General features: G+C 38.1%; 2 protein-coding genes across 3 annotated transcripts in view; both read left to right on the top strand.

Moving 5' to 3' along the window:
- The window catches only part of LOC120466787 (uncharacterized), a 329,947-nt gene that overhangs the window by 256,770 nt on the left and 46,555 nt on the right, over window positions 1–26,622 (top strand). The window lies entirely within an intron of this gene.
- LOC120466782 (uncharacterized) lies at window positions 1,837–26,622 on the top strand. 2 transcript variants are annotated; one of them, XM_089120912.1, is made up of 4 exons: window positions 1,837–1,981; window positions 21,365–21,599; window positions 21,852–21,908; window positions 21,991–26,622. In XM_089120912.1, exons 2-4 carry the CDS (start codon window positions 21,515–21,517, stop codon window positions 23,178–23,180), a joined length of 1,332 nt encoding a protein of 443 aa, XP_088977038.1. In that variant the 5' UTR covers window positions 1,837–1,981; window positions 21,365–21,514; the 3' UTR covers window positions 23,181–26,622. The 2 variants fall into 2 exon arrangements, with proteins under 2 accessions (XP_088977038.1, XP_088977039.1); XM_089120913.1 differs by lacking the exon at window positions 21,852–21,908.

The raw sequence follows: 26,622 nt of genomic DNA, 5'->3' as shown, positions 1-26,622 counted from the left end.
ACCGTATCTCACCCACCTTTCATGTCTCCTTGCTCAAGCCCGCTGGTGGTCCAAGTGGAGAGGAGGGCCTAGACGAGGCTGGTGACCAGAGAGCTCCTCCCATCATCATCGACGGTCAGGAGGCTTACCGGGTCCATGAAATCCTGGACTCTCGTCGTCGGGGCAGACTCCTTCAGTACCTCGTGGACTGGGAAGGATACGGTCCAGAGGAGAGATCCTGGATCAACGCTAATGACGTTCTAGACCCTTCACTCACTAGTGATTTCCACAGAGATCACCCGGACAAACCTGCCCCAAGATCTCGAGGAAGACCCCGGCGTCGTTTGCCTCCTCGCGTCAGGAGCCGCTCACAGGGGTGGGGCTCTGTCACGAATACAGCCTCTGTGGCGCCCTCCACTCACCACCAGAGGTCAGCATCTCCGGAGTACTAATTCCCTTGGACTGCAAATCCCATAATCCCCGTACCTGTGGCTGATTTGTCTCACAGGTGTTTCCCATTCACTCTCTCTATTTAAACTGTTCTCTCAGCCTCATCATTGCGAAGTCTTGTCTTGCCATGCATACATTTCTGAGCGTTTATTCCGTGTGTGATTTCCCGTGTATGACCTGGACTGTTTATTGGACCTTGAATCTTTGCTGCCTGCCTGTTCTGATTGCATCTGCCTTGTTGTTCGATTACCCTGTGTGTTTGCCGCCAGCCCTGATCCTCAGCCTGAACTCTGACTTTGATTCTGCCTTATCTACACTGTTATTGAAGCCTGTGATTGACCCTTGCCTGTTTGACGTGAATTCTGTTCTAATAAAGCTGCATATGGATTCTCAAGACAATGCCTCCCCGTTACATCAACGTTGTTTCGATGTCATATTTCCACGTTGATTCAATGTCAGTTTGCTATCTGGGTAACTTCCGCCGATCATAGAGTCCAATGCAATACCGAGAATTTATATTGAATTTTATACTCCATGGTTATACTAATGAAACTTGTGTATACTTGTTTTTATGCTTCTTTTTAAAATTATATTAAATAAACATAACTATATATAAAATTACATCTAAACGTATGTACGTTTCGTTTCAAAGACGGGAGGACAGTAAATATTGAAGACTCTGCCATAATCCCGTTTTCTCAGGTTTTCCTCCGCTTTAATCTACACAACCGGAAATGGACGAGCATCCTTACGTCAAATGCGGAACTTATGTGTGCATATAGCCCATAATCTCATTAACTTTATCGCTCTTGAGTGTGGACTCATATACACCCCCAGGTGTGTTAGTTTAACACTGGAGATTTTGTCATGACGAAGAGCCGTAGTTAACTGACCAGCTGAGCCATATCGCATTAAATATCGCTGGCGATACGTCCTCGATATTAACGCGATATGGCTCAGCTTGTCAGTGATCTACGGTTCTTTGTAGTAAATGCCGCTCCATCTGAAAGCAGGTGAAGGTGATTTACTACTAATCAAGGAACCGGCTTTACTGATTAGATACGCATAACAATATCGTGCGATATATCGCCCAGCCCTATTTAGAAACTGTGGAGCATATTTTATTTCAGTGCACAAAGTACAGTGAAGAAAGAAACCAGCTTTTTCAATCTCTTAGAATGGTTAATCAGAATAATTTCACAATGCAAGGTTTATTAGGGAAAACATCCTGCAACAATTATCACTTTGTTACTAAGTTTCTGAGAGATACAGACTTAGCAAAAAGGATATATAATCTTTTTTTTAAGTTCCAATATCTCCTGATTCACACTCCAGCCCAGTCGGTGGCGGTAAATGCACCGTTAAGCTGGTTTGCCAACCGCCAAAAAAAAAACAAAAGAAGAAGAAGAGATCCTCGTTATGTTTTGCTCTGGTGACATCTACCAGCGTTTCTTGTGGTTTTGTCTTCCCGTGGATTACTCTTGGACTGTTTATTCTCTTCGTGATTCTTTTCTGCCTGTCCTGGACTGTTTGCTATTGAGGACTGATTTATGTAAGTTTGCTTTCTGCCCTAAACAAATGCCTGTTTTCGGTTAACAAGTTGCTTTCTCTTCTCTTCTGTTGTGTTTGCTTATAATCTCCACATATCATTTTGGTGGATTCTGTGGAAATGTTTATATGTTTAGCTTTCATTTTGATGTTAATGTATGGTTTTAGCCATATGTGTGTGTTTAAATATTGCGATATGGAATTTCACCCGATGACTTGAATAGCTCTGGAAAAAAAATTAACAAAGTGACTGGGTGATTTTGTAGCCTAATGTAGTAATCTTTATAGAAAATAATAAACAAATTACAAGCATAGAGATAGTAGAACAAAGAGAGTGTTAGTAAGGACGGTAATTAATGTTTCTTTTCGCATCCTTCAGTGGGACTGTGAATCTGAAGCTGTGTGTGTGTTGTTTGTCTCCAGGGCTGCACGATATTAGGGGAAAAATGACATTGTATTATTTTTGTTTTTATGCGAAAGGAAAACAGTTTCACCAGGGGCCTGTTTCATTAAGGAGGTTCAACCAACTGAGTTAAGCGTGTGCACCATACTTATAAAAAGCCATTAGCGCAGATATTATGAGTCACCATGGTAACAGTGCCAGACAAAAAGAGGTCTTCATATTTCTCACCAGCAGAACTGGAACTTTTGCATATGGAGAGTAGAGTACGAACATTATATTGTTTATAAGTTTTCATTTTAATTACTGTTATACAGTGATGGGTGTAATATAACCAAGTAATCTATACTGTAATTTAATTAAACCGATTACTCTTAATTCTTCTGTAATTTAAAGTTAAATTTGATGTAATTGTATTAGACTATAGACAAATTCTGTATAGGCTATTTAACATACATTTTTAAAAGTTATATTTTTAATGTAACCATCTCCCTCTACAGACTTTGGTCAATTCAAGAATAATTCATGCAATTTTATATAGATTATTTGAAGGCATTAAAAGTGCTGTTTCTTGTCTCTCCTTGTATTGTTCAAGATGTTTATGGTTGATACAAGTATTAAAAGAACATGGCAGCAGCTGAAAGTTAAACATAAAAACATAATTCTTGATTATGTTTAAATTCTTGATTAAAGCCTTTTTCTTGGTTCTTGATTAAGGCCTTTTTTAACATATGGCTTGAGCATATCATGGGTGTAGGCTACCAGTGTACCAAGTACCAAGTGCAGCAGCATTTACGGCTGAGGGAATTCCTGGAGGGACTTCAGAGCCAGTCCCAAAGGGCCTTCTTAAAATGTAAGAGGTTTACATACGTGTTATTTTTTTATATAGGCTAATTTGATATTTCCATTTATTTTACTTTGAGTTGGGATTTTTGTTGATCCCAAAAAATTCTGATGGTAATGTCTTTTGGAGCCTCCTGTCCCAACAGAACCCCCTAAGTCGCTCAATACACCAGAAATTATGACAAATGGTGTTATAAAGTGTACTCAAGAGGGATAAAGAGTTTCTGCTGCTACATAGAGGCCTACAGATATAATGTTAATATTATGTACACATCAACCAATCTACACATTCACATTTTTTTCACATTTTTATGTGGAGTAGCCTATAGAATCTAATTATAAATGGGTATCCGTATCTCTCCCCGCGCCCCCAGAGTGTGGAAGAACAGCAGGAGGAAGGTCCATCAACTTCTGTTCCACAGATCAACACAGTAAAGTGATTTTCAGTAAATGCCACAGTTTAATTATGTAGAATTTGTTTAGAACTACATTATGTAACTCTAATCTACTACTGTATTTTCAGTTGCCAGTCAAGGAGTTATATAGACTTCATCTTATTAAAAAAAAAGATTAATTGTATTAATAAAAATGTTCTGAATGAGGTGTTTAAACACTTCTTCCACTTTAAAAAAGGGGAGGAGACCAAAAGTAACTCTGGGTTTACTGAAGAAAAGCTGCTCCCAACCAGGTTAGGTTCACAGAGTAGGTTACCATGGTAACTGACTCTGAGTATAGACCATTTCACAAGATGTAAACAACACTGGCCCAGAAGCACTTCCTGTTTCATTTTTTTAACACTACATAAAAGCTGGGATGAAATACAACCAACAGAACATTTAAAACTGAATCAAAAAGTTAAACAAACATCTTTAAGATGTTTTCTTTACATGTGAAATAAAGAAAACAGTTACAAACTGAAACAGGAAGTGCTTCTGGACCAGTGTTGTTTACATCTTGTGAAATGGTCTATAAGTTACCTCTCTTTCAGAAACGGGCTTGACTTACTCTGCTTTCTCGGGCTTAACATACCTCTCATTCTGACACAGAAAACTCAGAGTTACTCTCATTTCAGGGTTAACATACTCAGAGTTTTCACTTAACCTCCTTTCTGAAACAGGCCCCAGATGACTTGAATAGCTCTATTTGGAAAGAATAAATCATTCTAGAATGACAGGGGTGATTTTGTAATGAATCAAATCTCCATAGAAAGTAATAAATAAATTACAAGCATAGATAGATTTTTTTGTTTTTTTTTCAGGTAAATTTAACTGTATTCAGGACAGGTATAGAGTCAGACATTAAATAATCAAATGTAAAATAACACCGTATAATAGTCTTCCCTGTATAAATTAAGTAAGGGATAATGTAGAGCTCCGCTTCGCGTTGGGGTCATAACCCCTGTTGGGTTTGTATTTGCTATAACAACAACCACCTCGCTCTACATTATCCAGTTATTACATGGCTACCTACCAAAAAAAATTGACTCTTAAATGTTGATTTAAAAAGGAGTTTATTGATTTAACAACATGACATCATGACTTTTGCGTAAACATACACGCCACTTTCGAGTCAAGTGGCGTGTTATCTCTACGCATTTTGAACTAACTGCGTGTATCCGCGTGTATGCGTGTATGTCTACGCCATTAACGTCTGCGTCATTCCGCGTGTAGACCTGTACACGCAGTCAAATCTCCAGTCATAAATGCCATTAACCCCAGTGACGGTTAGGTTTAGGGATGGGGTTGAGGTAAGTCATACCTTTTTCTTTCCTAGGATGGTAAGGGAACAGTCATAAATGCCATTAACCCCAGTGACGGTTAGGTTTAGGGACGGGGTTGAGGTAAGTCATATATTTATATAACGTTAAGTCAATGGCGTTCATAAATACGCTGAAAGGCGATTATGCGTCCTGATAGCACGCCAAAAATGGAAACACGAATTGGCGTGTCATACACGCGCTACTTCATGAGATCAGTATGGATTTAAAAACGATTGTATTGCTTCCACTAAAGAAAATAGTCCATTCCGTCTCTATGCAGGGTTTATACACATCTTTACCAATACTTTTCCATGACTTCTCGGCACATTTCCATGACTATGTATTCCTGAAAATGTCAGTCGACGTTATAAGAATAAAAATATTTGTTAGTTTACCATAGGAGGTTTAACGATAAAATGATGACAATTTATGTGGTTCAATACAAAATAGAAATGTATTTAAATGGACACAAATGTGCAAGATCTCTGAAGGACACAGGATAAAATACGTACATAACAGTCTCCTGAAAAAACACAGGTACTGCAAATTAACAACTAATTGGGGAGCTGGCTAAAAACGCTTTGGTGGACACACGGCCTGAGAACTTTGTCAGTGTCCATACAGTTTAATAAGAAGATATTTTATACATACAGTCAACTTCACGAATACAGGAAGAAGCCATCTTTGAAAAATAGTCTCTACCAGTCGATCTACGAACGCTGGTAGAGACTATTTTTCAAAGATGGCTTCTACCTGTTTTCGCAAAGTTAACTATGTATAAAATATCTTCTTATTAAACTGTATGCAGTGTTTCCCCTAGGAAACTATTATTAGACATCAAAAATAATATATAATAATTCAAATCATGTATTATTAATAAAAAAAAATAGATGGATATATGATAAATTCACACTAATTCTGTGTTTTTGCTGGTAATAAAATTATGCCATAAAACACTAATTTTATCATAAACGTTTTGTCAAATAATGTGCTGCACAATGAGCTTTACTGTTAAAATTAAAACATGGATTATTCCTTTAATTCAGTTTTGTTTAAAAAAAATCATAATTTATTCATATTAGTGTTAAGGTATTATTACATCTGGACATTTCCCATTTCTACTGTACAACAGTAATATATTTCTGTCAAGTTAAACTGAACTTCTATTTTGACGGGTTGCCGTGAAGCCCTTTGGAGTTTCTGTGTGTTTGTCATGATCGTCATGATGATAGTTTCACAAATGAAGTGGTTAAATGATAACAAAGTGACTTTCAGAGTGGATCTAGAGCCTGAAGAGGAAGTTCAATCATTTCTGTCTTCATAGCCACAAGTTTCCGAGGGGCGCTCCTGTAAAAAATAAAGTGGGTAAAACTTCCGGTAAGGCGGCAGAAGTAGCATTCCAATGGTATTTTGTGTGTTAGTTAGCGAAGAGGCTAGCTGTTTTTCGGAGAATTATTTTACTATTTAAAGACGCAAATCTTTATGAGAGATGTCATTACGGAGCTCAGGGACAACATGTGCTGTTCGCGGTAGCCGGACTAAACTAGTTCAGTGGCTTAAACGTGATTGTTTTGAACATAAGCCGAAAACGAAATCAGAGTGATCCTGCCAACGACTGTAACGTTAGTTTCCATCACCTCCCAAAAGACGACGAATCTTCCTGTGTACATTTGTTTAAATTCTTAATATTCTATAAACTCTATCAGCATGTGATTGGCTGTTCGCTACTGATTTTACACCTAAACTCAGGATCAAAGCCTGAGTTGACAGAATACCAAATGTGCCAGTTAATGTATTCAAGTAGCACATTCATTTATAATTTTTTATAATTTCTCCAAAGCACAATGACTAAGTGTGTATTTTTTATTTTAATTGTTTGTCAGCTCACACAATTGTCTGTCACCTTGTCCTGATGAGTATTGATTATTAATAATGTTATTATAAAACTCCCAATCAACTACTGCAGAGTGTAAATGTACTGTTCTTTCACCCTTTTTAATTTCGTTGAGGTTGTGTTCTCACATCATTAGCTAGTTAACTTGAATGACTGTCAACTGTTGAATGAACGAGTGTGAAGTATGTCAAGTCGCGCTTTGTTTACTTCGAACCGGAAGACGCGCCCACTTTTGACGCAAGGCCTCATGGGGCGTAGGAAACTTGTGGATAGGCAAAAAAAAACAGCGCAAGCGCCACACGTGTCTCTTCAGTGTATGTATGGTAAATAAAACTGCGCGTCGGCTGCACCAGAGCCGTTAAAAAAACATCGCCCCCCTAAAACAATGGTAGGGGAAACACTGGTATGGACACTTACAAAGTTCTCAATGCTTCGGTTTAAATGTAGGGACCCTTATTATGTTACCGTGTTAATGTGGGGCTATTTTGAGCCTTGTTAGTGGTAATAACAAGCGATTTTTATTTGTCATTACTCTATGCCCTATATTATAGGCTAAACTGTTTTTAGAGAGAAAACTATTAACATTCTGTAATCATGAAAACAAATCTCAGATAACGGTTGACTAGGTAACAATGTGTAATTAGACCAAAGGTTCATTTTGCGCCGGAGTTCTCCTTTAAGTGTGGATTTCTTCAGGTGCGTGTCCACAACAAATCGGCCCATAAGTCCTGCAAACAATAAAAATAAGGGGTATGTAAGCCATTTCATTGTCATTACTCAACAAAATGTTTTAATTTTTTAACTATCAAAAAACATGCATGATTATAATTTTACTGTCCTCACATAGGAATGGGAATTGATAAGATTTTATAAATAATAATGCAACTGACAATTCTGATTATCGATCCGACTCCTTTTTTTTATTTATTTTAAAGCTTAAATAAGAAAACTGTAATTTTTATGTAATTTATGTAATAAATAAAACCTTATTGTAAAGTGTTACCGATTCAGACGTCTCCTGAGTTCACTGTTGGAAAGTTCAGTTGTTTTAACCATTAAATTAAATTAAAATTAATGGGTTGAAAGGAGTCATTAGTTTGCGAATTGGACATGTCCTGTGTGTTGTGTGAGACTCCCAGCAGTTAGGACATGGACCTCCAAGATTCGTGTCAACACAAAACATTTCATCACTGGCTAGTTTTTTTTTTTCATTTAAACTATCAGCTCCGCTACAGTAGCAGATAACTTTACATGCCGGCAGGGGCGGCACCAGATCATTTTTAACGCAGGTGTAGAGGGGGTGCTAGATCATTGACAGGGGGAGATGCGCAATTATATATCTAACGGAACACTCATTTATATGACACTATTTCAACAGGAAGAACAGCTCGTTCCATGCGTCATAGGTCATTACGCTATTGCAATGTCGTATACACAGTGCTTTTAGTTTCGGTTTTCAATCCGATCGAAGTGTTTATATGTTCTCTCGATCGGATTTCAAAAGGAGTAAACCACCCCTTTCAATTCAATCGAAATTCCAGTCGGGTCGAGCTCAATCGGATCGATTTTGGTGTTTACATAAAGGTTTTTTAGTCCGATTGAGCCGTCAATCCGATTATAAGGGTTAGGGTTGGGTACCGAAACTCGGTGCCAATAGGGAACCGGGTCTGACGTAAACGGTAGTAACGAGACCGAATTAGAATGAACTTTTCGGTGCCTGATTTTGATGCCTGAGTCTGTGGCATGAGGCACACACACGCAGCCTCTCGCTGTCTCCCTCTCCGACGTGCGCGCACTATATGGTTTATTGAAGCACTGTCTGATCTGTCTTGCACGCGCGCTCTTGCTCGCTCTAGATTCCGGGAGATTTGAACTAATTTGCGATCATCCGGGAGCCGTTATCAATATGCGGGAGACTCCCCGAACGTCTGCTCATAGCGAGGAGATTAAACACACGTGAAATTTACACGTGAAAGGTTTGGCTGCATTAAAATTACGCGTCAGAATAACGGTTGTCTATGGATATAGAAGAATCACCGACCATTCGCGCCGCGTTGACTCTCACGTCGTCATATTATATTAGCGCGCATCATCTGCTCCTCAGAGTTTTCTGCCGAAAAAGGAAGCTTGTCAGCAGCGCGAGATATTTGGCAGCGAACGCAGCGTCTCGTTCCCTATTCAGAGAACATGGGTTACACAGAGACGTTCTATTTCATATACTCAAAGCTAGGGGTGGGCGATATGGAAAAAATATCATATCACGATTTTTTTAGGAAAATCACGATCACGATTTTTTTATCACGATTCTTTTTCAAGTTTGTTTTAATATTTTGCAAGTGGCTGTTAATTACAGCCAAACTAATGTCCCTATATTAAAAACAAAGCCTTAGGTAACAAAAGAAAAAAAGAAAGCCACACATTTAGGCCAGTGGCGAAGATAAAAATCTTTGTCATTATTTTCTTTGTTATTAAAAAAATAAGACAAGATAAACATTACACAAATTAATATTCATATTAAATAAATAGTGCTTTATTTTTTCAGATGCAGTAGGTGTATTTAGCAGTAGCATTGAAGTAATTAAATGAAAAAATATGAAATTAAAACACTACATAGACTTCACTGAATAAATTGATTCTTATTAAATATATATTAAAGTTCTCAGTCAGTGAGTGATTTTCTCCTTGTGTTTTTTTTGTTTGTTTTATTAACACTAAAGGGATAGTTCCCTCAAAAATGAAAATTGTCTTAATTTACTCTCTCAAGATGTTTTAAACCCGAATAATTTTCTTTTTTCTTCTGTTGAAAATAAAAGTTATTTTGAATAATGTGGGTAACCGAACAGTTGCTGGTCCCCTTATAGTTTTTTTTATAGGTTCTCTCCTGGAAGTTAATGGGGACCAGCAACTGTTTGGTTACCCACATAAAAAAAAAAATTGTCTTTTGTGTTCAGCACAAGAAAGACATTAATACAGGTTTGGAACAACATTAGAGTGAGTAAATAATGACGGATTTTTTTTTTTGTTTTTTTTTGTGAACTATCCCTTTAAAGGACAACTCCGGCGCAAAATGAACCTTTGGTCTAATTACACATTGCGTCTAGTCAACCGTTATCTGAGATTTGTTTTCATGATTGCCGAATGTAAATAGTTTTATCTCTAAAAACAGTTTAGCCTATAACAACTAGTATAATGCTAGTATATAGGGCATAGAGTAATGACAAATAAAAATCGCTTGTTATTACCACCAACAAGGCTCAAAATAGCCCCATACCAACACGACAGCATAACAAGGGTCCCTACATTCAAACCAAAGCATTGAGAACTTTGTCAGTGTCCATACAGTTTAATAAGAAGATATTTTATACACACAGTCAACTTCGCGAATACAGGAAGAAGCCATCTTTGAAAAATAGTCTCTACCAGTCGATCTACAAACGCTGATCCAAGTGCGCTGAACTGTGCAGAATCTTATATGGTCCGTTGTTTCCAGAAGAAACACAAACACAAACCGTTTATTTGTCTTCAATATGTACACGTAGCCTACTGTTCGCGCTCACTTTATCACCTTATTCACATCTCACCAGCGCACTTGGATCGGCGTTCGTAGATCTACTGGTAGAGACTATTTTTCCAAGATGGCTTCTTCCTGTATTCGCGAAATTTACTGTGTGTATAAAATATCTGCTTATTAAACTGTATGGACACTGACAGTTTAATAAGTTCTCAATGCTTCGTTTTGAATGTAGGGACCCTTATTATGGTGTCGTGTTGGTATGGGGCTATTTTGAGCCTTTTTAGGGGTAATAACAAGCGATTTTTTTTTTTGTCATTACTCTATGCCCTATATACTAGCATTATACTAGCGTTATAGGCTAAACTGTTTTTAGAGATAAAATAATTTACATTCGGCAATCATGAAAACAAATCTCAGATAACGGTTGACTAGTAACAATGTGTAATTAGACTAAAGGTTCATTTTGCGCCGGAGTTGTCCTTTAAGGACAAGCGGCAGCAGGCTACTATTTATTCCTGTTGCTTTTAGACCAGCACGCGACGCGTTTAATATAGATGCATATTACTCCAGATATTCTCTCAAATGTTTGCTTTCACTTTAGACATAGCCTGTTTATGTAAACATTGTGTGTATTTAACAGTATTAGCTTAATAAGACTCGAGAGATAACTTAGTCCAGTATTCAGGCGCTGTTTGACAGGCTTGTTCCTGTGAGCGTCGGGGGTTATGCGGTCAGGAAAGCGCACGTTAGAACAGCACATCAGCGTGTGAATTAAATGTTTAACCGGCAAGGCTTATGCAAATAATGAACTTTTGTGAATTGCAGTGTCCCGTACCTATTCCTTAACGTGTGATCATGTGTAGGCTACGTCGCGTTGTACAGTTGAGAGACGGAGGCGCCAGAACTGAACTGATAGAATGCACTGTAACACGATACTACGATATTTCTTCAAAAGCAGATCGTGGAGACATTTTAATCGTCCACGATTAAAAATCGTCATATCGCACACCCCTACTCAAAGCTGAGTATAAGACGCAGTGGGAACGAAATATCAAACTGGCTAAAAGCTTAACTAGTAAATGACAAGATAACTTAGCCTACATTACTAGTTAAAGCAGACAAAACATGGAAACCTGTAGCCATGTCAATATATTACCCTGGTAGTAATCTCTATTAATCTCCAGTATAATTACATTGTTTAATATAATATTGTTTTATTTGATATTATGTAAATATGAACTTTTATTTTATATTGGTTTATTTATTATTACCATATGTTACTTGTATTTATATTGTACGTTAATATTGTGTCCAGTTTGGCCCTGTAAATAAAGGGGTATTATTATTTTTTTGACAAAGTGTGTGCTGTTTCATTTTCTTAAGTACCGTTTCAAGAACCGTTTAGGCACCGGAACCGTTTAAAAAATACTGAGTAGGTACTGGTATCGGATAAAACCCAACCGATACCCAACCCTAATAAGGGTCCATGTAAACATAGCTACTGCCAATAAATGCAACTTAGAAAACAAATAACATATATCAATAGGATTTAATGTTTAAGCTTACCTTAGATCAGTCTAGTCATGTCCTCAGCAAGGAATGGCAGCATTGGTTGATCCGTCTGATACATGGCGAGAAAGGGCTCAATTTCTCGCGCAATGCGGATGAATATAGCAACTTTTACAGTGAAGAGAGGGTCAGCACACCGGTTCTTCACCTCCTCAAATGATTTCATCTTTGGATTGGGGAGTTCGCCTCTCCCTACCATCTCCACGTATCGTTTCACATGCGGCCAGAGTTGCAATGCTCTTTCCGCTACGTTAACATTCTCGACCCACCGGTGCTTGCAAAACTTAAAGCATGCTCGTGCTGCATCCGGTCGCTGTAACAAAGTCCTCCTGCCGGGCTGGGGAGTCGTGAAACAGCCAGTAGAGACAAGAAAGTCTCGGGCCTTAATGCGTCTTGTCTGGCAACATTTGAGATAGTCCCTTGTCTTGTGTCTTCAGTCTGACTCAAGATGGAAGAACCTGCAGTCGGCCTAACATTGGTCGATGTCGACGGAGGAGAAAATAAGCTAATGATAGTTGCCATGGTCGAGCCTTCACTAGTAAAGTCCATTTGGCCTTAGTTTTGTCTTCTTAATACAACATTACAAAAAAAGGATTGCACCTTCTGCAAATTAAGTAAGTAAGTAAAATTTATTTATACAGCGCCTTTCACAGACTTAGTCACAAGGCGCTTTAAAATAAACAAAAATTTTGATAGAAAATAAAACATATAAAAACATCAACATATAAAGTACAGAGATTACCCAAAAGCTAACCTGAAAAAGTGAGTCTTCACTTGTCTCCTAAAACTGTCCACATTCTCAGCCAACCTAATACTGGTGGGCAAGGCATTCCATAATCTGGGTGCCATAGCGGCGAAGGCTCTATCCCCACGTCTTTAAACGAGTGCGTGGCGTAGATAGCAACTTTTGATTATTAGACCTGAGAGACCGGAGAGGAGTATGAAAATAAATTATGTCAGCAAGATAAGCAGGGGCCTGACCATGTAAAGCCCTATAGGTTATATTTTGAATTGGATCCTGTAAGTAACAGGAAGCCAGTGAAGGGAGCGGAGTATTGGGGTAATATGGGTGCGTCTATTTGAGCGAGTAAGTAACCTAGCAGCTGAATTTTGAATGGATTGCAGTCGAAGAAGACCAGATTTATTAAGCAAAAAGAATAGTGAGTTACAATAATCAATACGGGAGGAAATGAAGGCATGAATGAGCATCTCCAGTTCTGATTGAGGGTGGGTATTGGCAAGGACTTCACGATACGATACGCATCACGATACATGGATCACGATACGATTTCATCACGATACATCACGATACGATAAATATTGCGATATTCCACACAGTTAACTAAAAATGTAAAACCAAAATAAAATACAAGTTACGGTGTGCCATCTGAGTAGTCTTACATCAGATCATATTGATAAATCAGCAGAAGAATTGAGTCAAAACAATTTAATACAAAATTTTCTTTCCAATTTATTTTTTAGCTGCCATAACAAAATAGATTTGAACTTTAAACAATGGACACACTTTTAACAATGGCCACATTAAAAACGTTAAAATAAAGTGCATTAGATATTTAAAACTAAATTAAAGTTTAGTGCACACTGCACAGTTCAGTTAACTTACTGAGGTTATGTGGGGCTGAACTTGAAAAAACAAAACAAAACATGGAAATAAAGTGCAGATACTCAGGTACTGTCCATGTAAACAATGAAGTGAAATATTATAAACAACGTTAATAAAACTAAAATAGTCAGTGTGATGTAACCATAAATACAACAAATGATTTTTGCATGTGTGTCCATTAAACGTTTATATGAACACTTAAACGCATTGGTTCCATGGCAGGCCTATTTTGACTTCAGATTTTTGTTTAGGAACAGAATCTGATCAACATGTTCTGGGGTAAGTGCACTCCTCTGAGCTGTAAATGTCCCCTGCAGTAGAGAACATAGCGCGGGATCACATAGCGCGGCTCCATTGTGTTTACCATATGCCTCAAGCCACGGTTGTCAACGACACTGTATGGCCGCAAATCATGACAAATGAAATGCACCAACGACTCCGTTATTTTTAAAGCTCGAGCTGAGTTAGATGGAAGTTTGTTATGCAGTGTAGTCTGCTTCTGGTTGTCAGGTTTCGGTTGCTTCTCTTTCAACATAATTTCTGCATGACGTCTGACTAGATGCGTTCGTAAATTAGTTGTGTTACCTGAATATTTGATAGCAGCGTGACAAAGCTTGCATATTGCGTTCGTTTTATCCAAGTCCAATCTCCCTGGTTTGTTTTTAAAACCGAAGTGCACCCACACATCGGCTTTATAGTGCGAAGGGGCCGAAGCAATTTTGTCGGCTGCGTCTGCCATGTCGCTTGCAGCTTTCACTACTGAAATTGGCGCTCTATGGTGCCCGCCCAGGCACCCACGGCCACACCCAGGACAGCAAGTTGAAGGAAACTAAAGCTGCCATAATGCGACATCTACAGGAACGGATGTTATAGTTCACCAGGTCACACCCCGTTTAAAACGTAATTTTTTTTTTTTTACATCGATTTTTTTGAGCTGGAAATCGATGTTGTATATCATGAATATAAAAATCGCGATATATTGCTGTATCGATTTTTTTAGCACACCCCTAGATACCACAGACTTCAATTTACTTAAATTACACAGGTGGAAAAAACAGGATTTAGTCAGGGATTTGAGATGGGTTTCAAAGGATAGAGATTTATCAAATGTCACCCCAAGGTTCCTTAGACTAGTCCGGACCGCAGATGACAACGTCCAATGTTCTGCATAATCAGAGGGATAGCACTGTCTGGCGCTACAATTAAAACCTCTGTTTTATCTGGATTAAGCTGCAGGTAACTTTCAGCCATCCAGCTGTTTATGGTGTCTACGGTTTAGAAGCATTGTAAGTTTGGATGACTCATTTTGCTGGAAAGTAAAATGAAGCTGAATGTCATCTGCGTAGAAGTGATAAGAAATGTTAAAATCACTGATGATCTTACCAAGAGGCAACAAGTATAAAATAAACAATATTGGGCCCAACACTGAACCCTGTGGAATACCACAAAGCAGGGGTGATGATGTAGAGTGGGAATCATCAATATAGACATTAAAACTTCTATCGGAAAGATATGAGGTAAACCAGTCTAAGGCCAATCCTGATATGCCCACACAGTCACGTAGTCTCCTAATCATGATATGGTGGTCCACAGTATCGAAAGCAGAACTAAGGTCTAGAAGTACCAATACTGAACACACCTGCGTCCGAGGCCATATGAAGGTCATTACAGACTCTCACCAAGGCGGTCTCAGTAGAGTGTCTTCCTAAAACCTGACTGAAATTTGTCATACAACTCCAATTTCTCTAAAACATCTGTAAGTTGATTAGCAACAACTTTTTCAAGAATTTTGGACAGCAATGGCAACTTAGATATTGGCCGATAATTCTTCAGAACTGTAGGGTCCAAATTAGGCTTTTTTAATTTAGGTTGAATGGTGGCATGTTTGAGATAGGATGGGACACAGCCTGTAGCCAGTGAGGTATTGACAATAGCTACTATACTAGGGCCAATGACAGGGAGTGCTTTTGAGAATAATGAGGATGGTATTATATCGTGTGGACAAGAGGATATATTTATTTTATAAATCAAGTTTAGCAAATCAAGGAGGCTGATTGGTTTAAAAGACTCAATGATAATAGGCCTAGGCGAATACAGTCCACAGGATAGTGTGGTCCACGCAGAATATTTGATCTAATAGACTGCACCTTATCAATGAAAAAAGACAGCAGCCTATCACAGTCATTTTGAGAGCATATTGTTGTCACAGTGGCTGGAGGAGATACAATATTATGTATGGTATCAAATAAAACCGTAGGGTTTTATTTGATACCATACATTTATTTGATACCAAATTACCCACCTGGAAACAAAAATAAATTAATATAAAATATCAACCCAAACAGGTACACAAATGTAATACAATTTATAAAAAAAAAAATGGAAATAAAACAATTATAAATAAGAATCAGACTTTTTCAACTGTAATCTCAAGACAAACATCAGTGTGTGTGTGTGTGTGTGTGTGTGTGTGTGTGTGTGTGTCTGTGTCTCACAATATTTGTTCCTCCATCACGTCCCGGTGTATACAGTGAATGTATGCTGAAATTTTTGTTGCGTTACTACATAAAAGTTTAAGCAAATGATGAATTGCCGCAATTGGTCTGACTGGCGCGTGTGAGAGACATGGGTGCACAAGCTCGCTTACCTCTCTGCCGTCGTGTGCGAGCCACGGTTAGGAGCTCAACATCTAGATCACTAGATTACAGGATATTTTAACTTGCGAATTAATATGCGGCGGTAAAACTAGTCGATCAGTTGGCTCAACAGGTAGATCTATAGACAAACTCATCTTTCAGGCATTTGACCGAAGGGATTGACACTTCAGCGTGAGAAATCGGAGGTATGGCGTGAGAGTGAGAATTGGCTCAATTGCGCGAGTCTCACGCTGAATGCGTAAGAATTGGCAGCCCTGCCAGATATACTTTGCAGACACACTGCATCTTGTTCTCTTCATTTATAAACATATAATGATCCAAAACTTTAGACATTCTCTGCCATTTATGAAGTCAAATCTATCATGCGCTATGGTGTGCTTCCTGAACAACGGTCCGTGTGAGACATCAGATTCCTGTGTGCGCGTAAAGTGCGCGTCATAAGAATTTAACGAGGCTTCGAGACAGATTTTTTTGCCTCGAGGAATTTTTGTAATCGAGTAACTCGAGGAATCGTTTCAGCCCTAAACTGAACGTTTTGCCGCCCGAATATAATGACGTTAAGACATTGAGAAATATATTTTTTTACTAAACAGTTTTTGTATTAATCACATATTATTGTGTTAAAAATGAAATAAATTTTTTTAAAAAAATTCAAGGACTTTTCAAAAACTTTCTGGGTCTTTTTATTTTTTCAAAACCTTTCCAGGCCTGGAATTTGCATTTTTCAAATTCCATAACTTTTCCAGGGTTTTTCTAAACGTACGAACCCTGTCTATGGTTAGAATCCATGGCAACGCTCTGTTTTTTGGCAACAGTGTGTTATACTTTGCAGCGGTGTGTTATCAAGAAATAATACATTTACAGTATTGATTAGGGGTGTCACGATTCTCCAAATCCTTGATTCAGTTATAGCGATGGCTCGATACCACAATTTTGGCTTCGGTACGATACCAGAACATAATACCTCGGTATTGATACTAAATCGATACCACAGTCGGAAAAAAAAAGTCTCAATTTAAGTGAATTGAAACAATTTTATTAAAAAAAACACTGCTTGAAACTCTCCACTACCAAATGTGCAAAGAAAAGTATAAAAAAAACTAAAAAGTATCAAAATGTAAAAAATAAATAAATTCAGTCAAGGAACATACAGTAGATAAAATTTTGAGAAAAAAAAACTGAAATTGCACAATTAAAATAGGTTAAAATCCATAATAATAGATTAATGTAGAATAATAGAATAATGAAATAACATGTAAACCATAAGCTGTCATCAACAGAGAATTATCAAGATTTATAGCAAATTCATCTTGTTTGGTTACTGTTTGGGTTCATATTATGCATATGCATTGCATAAAGTTATGTTAACATCCTGAACATGTATTAGTATATTAAATTTTTTAGGTTTATTACTGATTGATCTAGATAAATAAATGCTAAAATACTGTTTGGCCAAGTTACCAAATGAATGTTGACAAATGTAGCTTAATTGTAATATTAGTCATATTCATATTAATACTATTACTCTCTCTCTCTCTCTCTCTGCTTATTCCTCAATGGGTCACCACATCGGCAGTAATATGCCATTCATTTTACTATCACTTTTATTCTTTATTCATTCAAATTAAATGAATATGTTTGTTTGTAAGTGCAAAAATTAAAGCAATGTTTGCAAAGTGGTGTATTGAGGTCTTTCTTTACCTTTCTCATTACTTTTTTAGGTAATGCTTTATTTCACTCATACTGCTCTCTCCATTTATTAATTTCGGGCGTGTAGAAATTCGAATGAGCTTCATTTGATCCATCGTGTTCCTCCTTTGTCACCGTTTTCGGTTTCGAGTGAACTCGCCTAGTGGAGAACTTCGAAACAGCAGCGCATCAAATACCGAATTTAACAAAATTATGATATTGTACCGTTTGAAATATATTATATACCGGTATTTTTGCAGTACCGGTATTAGGGGTGGGCAATATAGCCTAAAAATTATATCACGATATTTCAAGAATATTTGCGATAATGATATTTATCACAATATAGAAAAAATATATATGAAAGAATGTTTTATTGGTGATTGCAGCTGGCTGGCAGCAGCATTAGTGCAAAAAAAAAAAAAGTATAACATAACTCCTTATCATTTTATTTTAACAATAACTACAGTAATACATTAACAATATTAACAATAACTTCAGAAGCCTGCACAATATTGTCACCTAATAAAATTTACCTAAACTTTGAAGTACAAAAATAATAGTCTAATAGTCTGCCTGCATAGTTTTTGGATTAGCATCAAATGAGGTATACAATACCTAATTTATACAATAACTGTATAAAATTGGAACATTTAGGGAAAAAAACATTTAGTGGGGAATAAATAAGAGACAATTGTAACACTAAATCTGGTAAAACTTTACACATTGCTCTTTGTATTGTACATTCATGAAAAAAAAACAAGGTAACAAATCAAAAGGATTAATTATTATATAGCATAGTCTACTATAAAATTGAGGCATGTTTAAAATGTATAGCACAGCTGTTTAATGAGGCAGCAACATATGATCGATAGGACAGAACAAAGGCTATTAATAATCTTTTATTGCGCAAAAGTATTATGATATGAAAGGCTCCAATATATCGCACAGCGCTTATGCGCATCCCGAGCGCTGAATGATGCGCTTGAAGCAACACGGAGTCACAGTGCGCACGCGCAGCGCGTCGAATACTCCGCACTGAACAGTTCAAAGCACAAAGTAAATAAATATTGATGTGTAGCGTCGTGTATAATATACAGCATCTAGCTGTGCAATCGTTTATCGAGTCCTTTCTTTTAACAGTTTTACATTTCAGTTACTGTGCGCGTGATGAACAACAGTGCTCTGACTCTAGTGTTTTGCTCTAACAGACACCCGGCCGGTAGAAAGTAACATGATGATTTAGTTAACGTTACAGCAATAAAGTCCAGCAAGATAAAGTTGTGTTATGCGAAACCATAGACCTTTTATTTACAAATATAATAATAGTAACATTGAATCATCTTAGAAAGAGTTTAATCGTGTTGACTGTTGTACCCGAACTGCGGAAACTCTGAAGGAAGATTAGGCGAATGCAAAATGTACGCTAGTAGGGAAGTGGTGAAACGAGTTTTCATGCATATTTGACAATAAATAAATAAATAAATTGTGTTGTTGGAGATCTGACCTCTTGTACTCAAACAACTTCCATACTATTGAAGTAGCGCCCTTTTTAGAAACTAAATCTTGATCTGATCAGGAGGCTTACATGCTGCTGTGTTGTTGTGCACGCGCTAAGTAACGTAAATACGCCATACGTCATCATATCATCAATATCGCGATATGACAATTTTTTATCATGTAAAATTTTATACCGGTATTATCGTGGACGGTATGATATGGCACAGCCCTAACCGGTATACCGTGCATCCCTATTCAGTTACATTTTTTTATTCTAAGGTCACGGTTCCATTTGATTCTCGATTTTTAATTATTTTTTTTTTAAGCACAAGTTTCTGATACTCCTAAAAAGCTGACATCAGTTCATCGCGGTCTCACACATCTGTTATTATCAATGAAGCTGACTGCACAATGAATCTTTCATAACACTTTGTTTGTTATAATTAGAGGATTTGCCAGCATACAGAATTCAGTTCTGAACAAAAAGTCTGTTTTGAGCCGTGAGGGAAGTCTATCGTAAATGCTTCTGATTGGCTATTGCGTTAAAGAAATCAACATATGTCTGTGATTTGCTAAGTCACTCAATGCTGCAAACATGTTATAAATAGAAACTCTGGCCTGTAAATCACTTCTCTTTCGTTTAAAGGAGAACTCCGGTGAACAATGAACCTGTGGTCTAATAAAACATTGGTACCTAGTCAACCGTTCTCTGAGACTTGTTTTCATGATAATCGAATGTAAAGTGTTTTATCTCTAAAAACTGTTTAGCGTATAATGCTAGTACTAGGGGCATTTACTAAGTACATGCAAAACCTCCCTACATGCAAAACGAAGCATTGAGAACTTTGTAAGTGTACAGACCGTTTAGTAAGAAGATACTTTATAAAGACAGTTCACTTCGTGTATACAGACAGGAGCCATCTTAGAAAACAGTCACGGCAAGTCAAACCACAAACGTCGTGCTGAGTGAGCTGAAGAAGTTCAGCGAAGTTTTGAACTGTATGAACAGCGTTCGGGGATCGACTTATCGAGAAGTTTTGAACTGTATGAACAGCGTTCGGGGATCGACTTATCGAGACTGTTTTCTAAGATGGCTCCTGTCTGTATACACAAAGTGAACTGTCTTTATAAAGTATCTTCTTATTAAACGGTCTGTACACTTACAAAGTTCTCAATGCTAGTTGTTAGTGTGGGGCGATTTTGAGCCTTGTTAGTGCAATTTCTTTTTACTTAGTAAATGCCCCCAGTACTAGCATTATACGCTAAACAGTTTTTAGAGATAAAACTCTTTACATTCGATTATCATGAAAACAAATCTCAGAAAACGATTGACTAGGTGCCGACGTTTTATTGGACCAAAGGTTCATTTTGTGCCGCAGTTCTCCTTTAAGTTGTTGTTGCTTTTCTGCAACAGATAAATAAAATTTTATGAAGTTTTTATGTTTTATTCATAGATATTTCTAGTTATCTGGATTATATATTATTCCAATCATAAGCTGTGAAAATAAGCAATTAATCTAGGAATATAAATGCACTTAGTTCATAATCATGTACAGCAGTTGTCATTCACATTTTGACTATTAACGAGAGAATGACAACTAACTAATATGATATTTGATAAACCATTCTCATTTGTTTTATTAAATCGGGGTTTGCTTGAAAATTCACATTTATCCTCCAGAACTCATTCTAATAACATATGTTTTAATGATTTAGACCCGATGGAAGTGAAAGAGCAAAGACAAGAACTGAAGTTATATGTGATGATGCTGTAGTTTGTTTCAGTCTGTTGACACCAATAAAACAAGTTAATGTGCCAATTTACAGAAGATCTCAGACATCACCAAAATGAATGAGCTGAAAAAGGGAACTTTTGGAGACAGAGAGGTATTCCATTTAACATGATGGCTCAGTTTAACATGTACTTTTTAAATGCAGATTGGATAAAAACACAGTGATCACAGTTCACACCTGCAGTGAAGCCCCTCCCACAACAAATCACCAATAAATACTGGGAATATTCCCATCATCCTACAAGAGAAGGACAAACTCCAGGAGTAGCGGCTGAAATCCGTGTGACTGTTAAAGATGGAGTTTATTAAAGAAGAGATTGAAGACATGAGTGATCCAGAACCATCCAGAATAAAACATGAAGATACCGAGGAACAAATAGGTTAGTGTCCATTCTTGATTCTTCATTGTTGATGCCTTGGTAGATGTGAATTAATAAGCAGTATATGGATGATACATGATAGAGAAAGACATCCAATGGATCATAACCTTGTATATAGCAGTTGTCAAACATTTTTACTATATTAACAAGTGAATGACAGAATAACAAGTGAAAGATCTGATCTCTGTTGTGTTCTGCTTTTAAATAAGGGTTCACTTGAACTGATTCTAACTGTATTTCTGTGTATTTTAGACCAAGTGAGAGTGAAAGAGCAAAGACAAGAACTGAATGAAGTGAAGGAGGAACATCGTAAGATCTGATCTCTGTTGTTTTCTGCTTTTAAATAAGGGTTCACTTGAACTGATTCTAACTGTATTTCTGTGTATTTTAGACCAGGTGAGAGTGAAAGAGCAAAGACAAGAACTGAATGAAGTGGAGGAGGAACATCGTAACTTTACAATTCAAAGAACAAAAGCCAAAAAGATACACACATGCACTCAGTGTGGAAAGAGTTTCACAAAGAAAGTACACCTTAACACGCACATGAGAATTCACACTGGAGAGAAACCGTATACATGCACTCAGTGTGGAAAGAGTTTTACTCAATCATCAAGTCTCAGTGTTCATCTGCTCAGTCACTCCGGAGAAAAGACATTTAACTGTGATCAGTGTGGTAAAGATTTTATTTCATCAGCAAATCTAAAACAACACCTGAAAGTTCATTCAGATGAGAAGCCTTATGTGTGCTCTCTCTGTGGAAAGAGTTTTTCGTGGCTGGCCAACTTTATACGGCACCAGAAAACACACAATGAAGTGAGAGATCATGTGTGTTGTTATTGTGAGAAGAGCTTTACTGCATCTGTTGATCTGAAACGGCACCAAATAATTCATACTGGAGAAAAACCTTACAAGTGCTCACATTGTGACAAGAGTTTCAATCGGTCTGGAAACCTGAAATCACACGAGCGAGTTCACTCTGGAGAGAAGCCGTACAACTGTACTCAGTGTGACAAGAGTTTCAATCGGTCTGGAAACCTGAAATCACACGAGCGAGTTCACACTGGAGAGAAGCCGTTCGACTGTACTCAGTGTGGGAAGAGTTTCACAGCTTTATCCACACTCAATTATCATCTGCTCCGTCATTCCGGGGAAAAATCATTTAACTGTGATCAGTGTGGTAAAGATTTTATTTCATCAGCGCATCTAAAATCGCACCTGAAAGTAAATTCAGATGAGAAGCCTAATGTGTGTTCTCTCTGTGGAGAGAGTTTTTCATGTCTGAACGGTTTTAAACAGCACCAGAAAATACACAATGGAGTGGGAAATTATGTGTGTAGTTACTGTGGGAAGAGCTTTAATACATCTGGTGAACTGAAACGGCACCAAAGAATTCATACTGGAGAAAAGCCTTACAAGTGCTTATTCTGTGACAAGAGTTTCACTCAGGTTGGAAACCTGAAAAAACACGAGCGAGTTCACACTGGAGAGAAGCCGTACGACTGTACTCGGTGTGGGAAGAGTTTCACTCAATCAAGTAATCTAGTGACTCATATGAGAAAGCATTGTTCTGTGTCACAGTGAGCAAGTGTTCTGTTAGATTCAAATAAAGTAAATGTGTAGTTAGTTAACTAATAAACTAATGTTTGCTGTAAATGCCACAAGATTGTGTTTTAAATGTTACAGAACAAGAAAGAAAATTATTTTGATTGAACACTTACTCAAAGAAATACCAAAATTAAAAGTTACTGGAAACAAATATAGAAAAACAACAGCAATCAGTTATTTGTTAATATATAAAACAATTCCCTGAATTTGTTTGTTTTTGTTTTGTTACATAAAGCCTGTTATTACATATGCAGATGTATGTATAATAACTGTACAATTCTCATAGATTTATTCTTTATTTGTTTTAAAATAGTGGTAGACAAAAAGCACTTTGGAGAAACTCAACAGCTGTGCAAAATATGAAAAGACAATGCAGAAGAGCAGAACGCATGTGGCGGAACGGAAGACGAAACTTGTAGTGCATTATAACATCTACAAAGACAGCATCCACGCTTTCTATAGGGAACTAGGCAAAGCTAGACAGACTTTCTTCTCAAATATTATAAACAGCAACTTAAACACACGCACTCTTTTTGCTACTGTAGAGAGACTGACAAACCCCCCCCCCCAAGCCAGATTCCCATAGAAATGCTCTCAGAAAGGAAATGCAGTGAGTTTGCTTCTTTTTTCTTTGAGAAAATCAATAACATCAGAAAGGTGATCTGCACATCCTTGAGTTGCGCTGCGGTCAGGCAGATCAGACCACAACCTGAGAAAGTAGTTACTATAGCTGTGTCCCAATGTGAAGGCTGCGTCCTTCGAAGGACACTCCGAGTGTAACGTTCGTGGGATAATTGCGCAACCAGGTGTTCCCTATTACCACTCCTGGCGCCAAGCAACAATGCGAGAGTACAGCCACCACCCTGATCATTCATTTAATAAAATCGAGTAAACAGCTATGGAGACAGAATTGGCTATTGTCATTTTTTTTATATACACTCCTGAACAAAATCTTAAGACCGGGGGATACATTGCAAATATTTGCATTTTGCGCTGGTGGATCATAACCGGGTTGTAAGTACTGCTTCAAAATGCCAAAAGAAGAAATAGGAGCAAGAGACAAAATAGAGAGTAGGCAATTTATTGAAAACTGCATTTAAACTCAAACAGGCTGTTCATCAGCTGATCAAAAGTTTAAGACCATAACCCAAAAATAAACCTACAACAGAACTAAAAGTGTCAGAAAAGGACTCCCGCCCCGCCGTTCTTGTTGATCACGTCAAACAATCGTTTCGGCATGCTTGATGTGACTGTTCCCAGGAGGCTGCTGGGAACATTGCTCCATGTGGTGAAGATGGCTTCACGAAGGGCATCCACGGTCTGGACTGACGTCTGTTTTTGTAAACTTCCCTTGCCATCCATCCCCAAATGTTCTCAATGGGATTTAGATCAGGAGAATACGCAGGATGGTCCAAAAGAGCAACGTTATTCTCCTGGAAGAAGTCCTTCGTCAGGTGGGCGTTGTGAATTGCTGCGTTGTCCTGTTGAAAGACCCATTCATTACCGCATAGACAGGGGCCCTCAGTCAAGAGCGATGCCCGCTGAAACATGTCCACATAGCCAGCCGCCGTTTGACGCCCTTGGACAACCTGAAGCTCCATTTTCCCATTGAAGGAAAAAGCACCCCAAATCATGATGGAGCCTCCTCCACTGTGCCGCGTAGAAAACATCTCCGGTGGGATCTCCTTATCATGCCAGTAACGTTGGAAGCCATCAGGACCATCCAGGTTAATTTTTTTCCCGTCAGAGAATAAAACTTTCTTCCACCTTTCAATGTCCCATGTTTGGTGCTCCCTTGCAAATTCCAAACGGGCAAGTTTGTGGCGTGGGAGGAGACGTGGCCTTTGAAGGCGTTTTTTGTTCTTGAAGCCCTTCTCTCGCAGATGACGTCTTATGGTTATTGGGCTACAGTTAGCATCAGTAAGGGCCTTAATTTGGGTCGAGGAACGACCTGGGTCGTCACGGACAACCCGTAGGATCCTGCGGCTCAGCGCAGGTGAAATTTTTTTTGGGTCCTCTCTTTCTCGGCGAAATGAAGGGTGCATTTGGCCGTCGCGCCGCGATGACGCAACCAGCCTTCGAATATGGCCTTCGGAGGATGCATAACTGAATTGGGACAGCCTTCATCACGCTGTGGTGACGCAATCGGCCTTCAAATGCGCCCTTTGGAGGGTGCAGCCTTTGAATTGGGACAGCCTTCATAGCGCGGATGTGACGCAATCGGCCTTCAAATACGGCCAAGCGTCCTTCTAATACGGCCTTCGGAGGATGCAGCCTTCACATTGGGACACAGCTTCAGTCTGATTTTGAAGAAATTGATGGCACAATTTTGGTAGAAACCATACAGCACCTTAAAACATCAACCTGCGCCCTTGACACACTTCCCACATCTTTTTTCAAAAGTGTGTTACACAGTTTAGAAGCAGATCTCCTAGAAGTGGTAAATGCCTCACTTCACTCTGGGAGTTTTCCGGACTTTCTGAAAACTGCAGTTGTCAAGCCCCTCCTGAAAAAGAGCAATCTGGATAAGACCATCTTAAGCAACTATAGACCGATCTCAAATCTTCCTTTCATAGGCAAGATCATTGAAAAGGTTGTCTTCAATCAGCTGAATAAATTCTTAAGCTCAAATGGATACTTTGACAATTTTCAATCTGGTTTCCGATCGCATCACAGCACAGAGACAGCGCTCATGAAGTGATAAAAAATATTCGCTTAAAGGAATCATAACCTAGTATTACCTTGGATACCCACGCTATTATAGTCTTTCAGGCCCTTCTAAAAAAGAAAAGTGGAAAAAAAAATAAACACAGAGCTCCTCTGACCCTTATTTCTGAATGCATTATAGATCTGATGCAATATTTTGGCTGTCGTGGACATTTTAATAATGCAAATGAGGGGCGCGTTGATTGGTGGCAGGAAGGAGGGGGCTTGACACCGCAGGTAACTTCAGCATATCATTACAAAATAACATCATGGCGCAAGTTGTGAGTGAACCCGACCTGGCCGCGACCTATGGAATTCAACCATATATGTTTGAGCCAGAGCTGGAAACAGAAGATATTGAGTCAATGGAAGGACGTCTACATCAACATGTCTCTGAATAGTAAAGACAATCTTTTTGACTGAGACATAGGCTACATTAACATCAGTAACAAGCTAAAACGTTTGTTGCTATTTGCTCCCACATAGTATACCTTTTATTTAAGGTAGATTACATTAACGGAGATGTAGTCTACTTTTTTTAGCTTACAGTGGTTATAGAGATCACGTTTGCTATCATGTATTGTTTTTGCCTTGTTTCACGTTCACGCACTTCTTATAACTTACTGTGTTTACTCGGCTCTTACGGTGATTTTCTGAAGTAAAACTGACGCTTCATCTTTTGTGTGATGTACAATAAACTTTATTAAACTCA

This window comes from Pimephales promelas, chromosome 16 (assembly GCF_988280905.1).
Source record: "Pimephales promelas chromosome 16, fPimPro1.hap1.1, whole genome shotgun sequence".
NCBI lineage: Eukaryota > Metazoa > Chordata > Actinopteri > Cypriniformes > Leuciscidae > Pimephales > Pimephales promelas.
The sequence above is the reverse complement of the archived record's forward strand: the minus strand, read 5'-3'. Positions and strand labels throughout refer to the sequence as shown.

Bases quoted from the DNA above. Each gene is read 5' to 3' on its own strand.
- LOC120466782 (XM_089120912.1), top strand. From the start codon at position 21,515: ATGGAGTTTATTAAAGAAGAGATTGAAGACATGAGTGATCCAGAACCA. The intron at 21,600-21,851 runs GTTAGTGTCCAT...TGTGTATTTTAG, and splicing joins AGATACCGAGGAACAAATAG to ACCAAGTGAGAGTGAAAGAG. The intron at 21,909-21,990 runs GTAAGATCTGAT...TGTGTATTTTAG, and splicing joins TGAAGTGAAGGAGGAACATC to ACCAGGTGAGAGTGAAAGAG.